Source organism: Hipposideros armiger, unplaced genomic scaffold (genome assembly GCF_001890085.2).
Source record: "Hipposideros armiger isolate ML-2016 unplaced genomic scaffold, ASM189008v1 scaffold_10, whole genome shotgun sequence".
Lineage (NCBI taxonomy): Eukaryota > Metazoa > Chordata > Mammalia > Chiroptera > Hipposideridae > Hipposideros > Hipposideros armiger.
Window position 1 is genome coordinate 4,178,696 of NW_017731360.1, and position 7,452 is coordinate 4,186,147.

The following is a 7,452-nucleotide window of genomic DNA, read 5'->3' on the forward strand; positions in this document are numbered from 1 at the left end:
CATGACAGCATCAATATACACACCTAGCTTGTGATCAAGTCCTATTTATTTTAGAAGCATAAACAGTGGAACTAGGAAGGAGTGATGAGAACAAGACACCAGTCCCCTTGACAGGGCCAGATCCAGCACAGGCTCTGTGTGTAACCAAGGCCGACCCAGCAGCCCTGACCAGCCTCTTCCTGTGAGGAGAGGGTGTGAGGACAACCTGGCTGGAGCAGAGTCTTCCATCATGGTGGGGGTGGAGTAACCTGGCTCCAGGTCCCTCTGAACCAAGTGAAAAAGGCCAGAGAGCCCACAACACCTTTGGCCAGGAGCACCCCAAGCTGGCTCTGTCTGTGCCTGGGGTAAAACCACATTCTGGAGGGGAGACCATGGTGTCCTCTGGTCTCCAGGAAGGTCCCAGGTGCTCAAAAACAGCCTACAGTGAGGCCCTCTGACCAGCAAGCACCCACTTCCTCCAGCTCTAGTCGTCTCTGCAGAGCCTTCGAGGAGGGGGCATCCACTATTGGGTGACATAAGCCCCAGGCCTCTACAAATACTGCTTCTTGGAAGTAGAGCTGCTGGAGTTACTGGGGGATTTCCGGTTACTCTGGGGGGACAGGCCCAGGAAAAGGGGGGGCCCGGAAGAAGCCAGCCTCTCCTCTGTAGTCAGGTTGGCCCAGTTCTGCTCAGTGGATGAGAGCCCGCTGTAGGTGGGGCATGGCTCGGATGAGGGCTCCTTGCCCATGGGGAGGTAGAAGACCTGGTCAGCGTAAGGCTCTGAGGCAGTCCCCTGGGCTGGGGAGGAATCCTGGCCCTGTCCAGCCTTTATCCTCTGGATGAGATAGCGGCACAGCAGGTACACCAGCTCCAGCAGGTTGAGCAGCAGGGAAATGAGTCCGACCACCTGCATGAAGATGATGAAGATGGTCTTCTCCGTGGGGCGGGAGACGAAGCAGTCCACGAAGTGGGGGCAGGGTCGTCGATGGCACACAAACACAGGCTCCATGGTCCAGCCGTAGAGGCGCCACTGGCCATACAGGAAGCCTGCCTCCAGCACGCTCTTGCAGATCACGCTCGCCACATAGGTGCCCATCAGCGCCCCACGGATCCGCATGCGGCCATCTTCTGCCACTGAGATCTTGGCCATCTGGCGCTCTATGGTTGCCAGCGCCCGCTCCACTTGTGGGTCCTTTTGTGGCAGGGCCCGAAGCTCCCCTTCCTTCTGCCGCAGCCGCTCCTCGCGCCGAGACAGGTAAATGACGTGGCCCAGGTAGATCAGGGTGGGGGTGCTGACGAAGAGGAACTGCAGCACCCAGTAGCGGACGTGGGAGATGGGGAAGGCCTGGTCGTAGCAGACGTTGGTGCAGCCTGGCTGGGCCGTATTGCACTGGAAATCCGACTGCTCATCGCCCCACACGGACTCCCCGGCCAGGCCCAGGATGAGGATCCGGAAGATGAAGAGCACCGACAGCCAGACCTTGCCCACCACAGTCGAGTGCTCCTGGACCTGGTCCAGCAGTTTCTCAAGGAAGCCCCAGTCGCCCATGGCTCCTGGGCATCCGTCTGCAGGGAGACAGGGGACACTGTCAGCATGTCATCCTTCTCAGCTCTCCTAGCAACAAGACTGCAGGGAGGTCGGCCATATCCTTTTTACCTATGGGGAAACTGAGGCTCAAGGAGTGGAAGGGATTGGCCTAGGGGCTCACACCTAGCAGGGTGGTCAGGACTAAAAGCAGATCTTTGGACGATGCGTGCTAAGTTCTGGCAAGGGAACAGCTAGAGTCCTGTCTCGTCACACATCTATGTCCCCCTTGTTTCCAGCCGGAGTTCCAGGATGACAACAGCCCAAAAATATCTGGCTAAAGTCGAGGCTCCTGAGCCTATGGGACAAGAGGATTTGAGGAGCTAATCCAAGGTCATGCAGCTGTGATATGCCCGCCCCCCCTTTGGTCCAGGACAGGCTGTCCCCAGAAAGTGGGGAGTGCTGGTGCTTCCCAGGGGGCCCAAAGCCTCAGGTCCCTGCTCCCCTCCTCATCATATCTCACTCAAACCTCTGAGAGTGTGGTAGGAGGGTGTTAGACCCTAAAGGCAGTAGCTGCGTTAGCCTCACCGGCCAGCTATAGTGACCACCTGCAAGTTAAGTACGGATGCTCAATCTTGTCCCCTTTTTCCATCCCTCCTACCCCCCAAGCTGTTGTTGCCAAATTCTAGACTCTTGAATTGTCATAGCTGGGTGGGGGCACAGGCCACAAAGTTCCCAGAACATCTTGGGGGGCGGGGTGAGGGGAAGGGAGGTTGGGGAAGGGGGAGCAAAGCTGTTTATAGAGTCAGGCTCTGGAACCAGACCTGGGTTCCAATCCTGACTCCTTACAAACGGACCTTGCTTAAGTGACAACCTCTTACCACCTCTATCTCTTCTCTCATGAAAAAGAAATAATAGTCCTGCCTCCTGGGGTTGTAAGGGTACAATGAAAGAAGGTAGGCACCTCTCTTAGCATAGAGCCTGGCTGGGTGAGTGCTACTGCTGTGGTTCGCCATCCCCCCCCACCCCACTTTCCGAAGCAACCCTCAGCCCCAGGCAGGTGGCAGGTGGTGCTCAGGCACCCCCGCCCCACGCACCCTCCCACCCCTCAAGCACAACTCACCGCCTGCCTGCCAGGCGGCCCAGGTGGCAGTGGGGACGCACAAAAGCTGAGCGGCACTCTCGGGAGCCCTGCTGGACCGCGCCTGGCGGCAGGGAGCCTTAAATAGCGCGGAGGGGCGGGGCGGGGCGGGGCAGGAAACCCGCGGGAGGGCAGCGGGGTGCTTTTCAGAGCAGGCGGATGGGACCCGGAGGTGCAGACTAACCTCAGGCGACTGTCAAGGAAGGGACCCCGGGAGGTGGCATTGGGAGTTGGGCGGTGAAGGGGGCTCTCTCCTCCTCCGCTGGTATTATACTCCCCTAGCCGCAGTTTCTTTGGTGATAGAACGGGAGTTCTCCAAGGTGAAATTTTCAAGGGTGGTGGAATTTGAAAGGATTAGAGCAAGAATTTGCCGATCCCAGCACCTGGCCTGAGGGGCTGTGAAAGTGAACAGATGGCCAGATCCTGTAGCTTGATACAGCTAGATGTGGACCACAACAGAGATTGCTTCTCCTAAAACCCCTCAGAGACCCTGATCAACTCCTCTGTGACCCACAGGAGCTGGTTCCAGGAGCAGGCATTTGCCCTGCCCCAGTGAATCTGTAAGGCATTTTCTCCTTATCTGGGGCCAGGTCACATCCCAGCACCCCTATCCATCCTGCCCTGCCCTATGTAATCCCTTAGCTCTTGCTATGATGTGTGGAGGATATCTCTTCATCTTGCTGCACATGATGTGCCTGGTATGCTATGTTAAGTTCCCTTAATGAACTCTGGATGCAACTACTGCTGGGGTTGTAAGCCTCTTTCTTACTCTCTGAGCCTGGGAAATTTTACACAACAGGACCTCCAAGGGAAGGGCCTCTTCCTGGATCTGGGGTGCTATTGACCTTGGTGAGAAGAAGGGAGAAGACTCTTTAGGTGGCCATGGTGTGCCCAGCACAGTGCCAGGACTGTTCAATCAAGGCTCACCAGGACATGGGGAACCACAGTGCCCTCCCGAGAGTGCGCTGGAGCTGGGGTCTCAGCCCAGTCTGTATCTTTGCAGATTCTCAAACATCCCCACTCCTGGGCGGCTACACAATCAGAGGTCATTAGGTAATTCCCATGGGCCACTTGACTGACACCGGGGAGGGGATCTCTCTCTACCTTTAGCTTGGATCCCATTCTTAGGCCTCTAGATGGGGGGGAGGGGGGGGTGAGCAGAGCCTACCACTGTTCATTTGGGCTTCACTGGATTGATGAACATTAATGGGGGTCTGTTATGCTGCAGGCATGTGGGGGGAGCTGGGGATTTGATCATAAAGCAGCCAGATGTGCTCTCTGACCGCTGGCTCTCACTGGCTGGTGTGGGGGCAGGAATGGATAATATCAGCCCATAGTTAATAGTGAAATGATAAATGTGGAAAGCTCTGAGAAGGACTGGGCGATTCACAGGGGCTTGGTTAGGAATGTTTCCTGGAGAAACTTCATTAGCCAGGTGGGGAGAGCATTCTAGGCAGAAGGAACAGAAAGGGCGAAGGAACAGAAAGTGCAAATGCTCAAGGACCTGGGGCTGCCGGGTCCTGGGACCTTGGCCACTGCCCCCAGGGTGTTGAGACAGCACTGGCCTTGATGGGTGGAGGCAGTCAGGCTGAAGAGACCCCTGTGCCCTTAGGCAAGTTGCATAAATCCCTGTCCCTCAGTTTCCTCCTCTGCAGAATGGAGATAGTAATGGTTCCTACTGTTAGGGTTGATAGGAGATCCAATCAAAGCACACATATTAATAGCCTAATATTGGTACATAGAAAGTTCAAGGGAATGGTGGCTAAAAACATGTGACAGAATGTTTGTGACAAAAAAAGGTCTGTCTTGGTGGAAGCTGTGGATTAAAAGGGGGGCTTATGGAAAGTAACTTCATAGGGTGATTTGATCGTAAATTCCTAAATGGGCGGGTCCTGGTGGGTAGTCATGCCCCTGGCATATAACTTCTTAGTAAAAGGCTTAGCTTTGCCTTAAGCAAGCCCTGTCCATTCTTTCAGTGCAGATACCTTAATGCCTCTTTTCAGACCCCTCCTTTAAAAGGGCGGCCACTCTCAAGACAGCACCTAGTCTCCTTAACTATCCTGTAATCCCATCCCTGCCTTGATTTCTCCCACCTACAAGTAATCTTCCTTAGGCTCTTTCCCTAATTCCAAATGCATAAAAGAGGCTGTAAATTGTCATTTCTTAGAAGCATTTTTCTCAGTCTGTTGAGACCTTACTTCCAGATCTTGTTTGACTCAACTCTTACAAAAATTCTCCACAGGTTTGGACGTTTCTCATGATGACAGAACAGAAGGGCCGAGAGGAAGAGGCTCAGGAGGTGGGGAGAGGGCGTAGATGGGGGCCAAGGCCGGGGGCTGGTGGCCAAAAGGTCCCTGTTTCTCCACAACAGGATTTAGTCCGTGGACTTCCAGTGCCCCTGGGTCCCCGAGGGTCCGACCTTAAGCAGGACCTAACCAGACTTTGGGGGCAGCAAGTGGGGTGGGCGTGGCTCAGACCTCAGAGTTTCAGGATCACTCTGAGCCCAGCCTTTCAGATTCCAAAAACTGACAACTGAGCCCACTTGGTTCTGACCCCTGAGGTCGTGAGAACGAAGGTCCCTAGAGGCGGCTTCCTTGCTGCGCGCCCACTGCAGCCTCGGCTTCTGGAGCCCCTCCCCTGTGACGAGACACAGACACAGGCTCCCTTTCCCCTGCTCTTATAGCTTCCTCTGGAGGTCAGGGTTTGCATGAGCCGGCCCCTTCCCGGGAAAAGGAGGAGCTGGGACTCAGCGATGACAGTAATCCCCACAACCTGGCCATTCCACCTGGGAAACATCCCTAACACCCCACCCTTCCCTCTGTCCCCACTGCCTTGATTCTCTGTTCAGGCCACCATCTCAGTGACTTCCCAGCTGGTCTCCCAGCCTCCATCCCTGCCCCCTCCAACCCAGCCTCCACCCTCCCCTGACCACAACACTGCTCCGTTTAAGCCCTTCTGTGGCTCCCCATTGCTTCTTGACCTCGGCCACTTCTCCAACCTCATCTCTCTCTCCTTTTACTCCACAATCCAGCTAGATTTTACTGTGGTCCTCTGTGCACTCTTGCTGTGTCCATGCTGTTGCCTCTGCCTAGAGCACCCTCATGTTCTGAACCCTACGAGTTGTTCAGGACTTGGTCTGTGCTGCCTTCTGCCAGAAGTCCCCTGGCTGGCCTCCACTGGGTTAGGTGTGCCTTTGTGATCTCAGTGGCTCAGGTATTGCCTTTTAACGGGTGCATTAAAAAAAAAATTATTGGGCTGGCCGAGTGGCTCATTCGTTAAGAGTTGGCTTGGGACGCCAGCTCTGAGCAGCAGAGCCCCGGTTCGGATCCCACATGGGGGCCAGTGACGCTGCCCTCTACAGCTAAGATAGTGAACAACAGCTCGACCTGAAGCTGGGCTGCCATGAGTCGCCTGGATGGCATGGGCTGCAGTGGGGCTGACTGGCAGCTGGTGTGGGCTTTCATGAGCTTTTGTGAGCTGCCGTGAGCCGCTGTGAGCGGCTGTCCACTGGCCAGTGAGCGACTGCCTCACCCGGGAAGAGTGCAATGATAATACCAACATGGGCCAGTGAAGCGATGTCCTCCACAACTAGACTGAAGAACAAAAAGGGCAGCAACTTGTCTGTTCCCCTTCCCCAATTCCCCAGTGCGATTCCCCTCCCCCAATTCCCTAATAAAATCTTTAAAAAAAAATTTATTTTGCTTGTGGTAAAAAACACATAACATGACATTCACCATCTTAACCACTTTTAAGTGTACCATTTAGTGCACTGTTGTGCAATAGAGCTGCAGAACGATTTCATCCTTTAGAACTGAAACTCTCTACAGTTAAACAATGCCCCATTTCTCCTCCCCCAGCCTTGGTGCATTGTTTACTTGCCTTTACCCCTCCCCCATTAGACTGTGAGCCCCTTGAGGGCAGCTGGGTCTGTTTACATCTCTAACACCTAGCAGGTCACCAGCCCCATGTATGAATTTATTAGTTCAACAAATATTTGTTGCCCCTGGTGCTGCTGTCCTAGACTCTGGAGAGCAACGAGGGAACAAAAATCCATCTTTGTGGATTTTACATTCTAGCTGGGGGGAGACAGACAAAATGTAGGACCTGTTACGTGGTATTAAATGCTACGTGGAAAGTAAAGTAGAAAGGGAGGATTGAGGGTGCAGGGGGTGGCAGTTTCAATTGTGAATGGAAGGGAGGAGACCTTCTCACTAAGCAGCTGCCCCGAAGGGAGGGAGCTCTGTGGCCCTCTGGGGAAAAGAAAATTCCAGACTAAGGGAACCGTAGTGCAGAGTCCCTGAGGCAGGAGCGTGGCTGGTGTTCCCTGCGTGGGGATCAGGAAGGAGGTCGGTGTGGCTGGAGTGAGGGGAGCAAAGAGAAGAGAGGAGTTCAGAAAGGGAATGGCCGAGATGCGGGGTGGCAGAACTTATAGGCCCCTAATGGCCTGTGGGAGAGGCCTTTGTAGGTTTGGGGCAGAGGAGTGACATGGCCTGACTTAGGTTTTGACAGGATCACCCTGGCTGCTGTGCTGGGACTAGAATATGGGGGTGGGTGGCAGACAGCGGATGCCCCCTTCGATACAGGACTTGCTGCACTGCTGTGTGGAGCCTGGTCAGCTGACAGCCTCCTGCTGTTAGCACTTTCACGTCTGCTTCAGCTGTCCAGGTGGCCAAGCTGTGCTCAGGGTGAGCCAAGCAGTGCTCAGAGGCCCAGCCATTTCCACCCAATGCAGGACTCCTGTAATGGACAGTCTTCGTCCCTGGACACAGAGCTCCCTGCCATGGGTTTTTGTCGCTCAGTCCTACTT

General features: G+C 54.8%; 1 protein-coding gene across 1 annotated transcript; it reads right to left on the minus strand.

The window, feature by feature from the left end:
- Positions 1–28: 28 nt before the first annotated feature.
- On the minus strand, positions 29–2,710 carry GJA4 (gap junction protein alpha 4). Its single transcript, XM_019657288.1, has 2 exons — positions 2,628–2,710; positions 29–1,545 (listed from the first exon to the last, which is right to left on the minus strand). The coding sequence occupies exon 2, from the start codon at positions 1,526–1,528 to the stop codon at positions 530–532; it is 999 nt and encodes a 332-aa protein (XP_019512833.1). The 5' UTR covers positions 1,529–1,545; positions 2,628–2,710; the 3' UTR covers positions 29–529.
- Between the last annotated feature and the right edge of the window lie 4,742 nt (positions 2,711–7,452).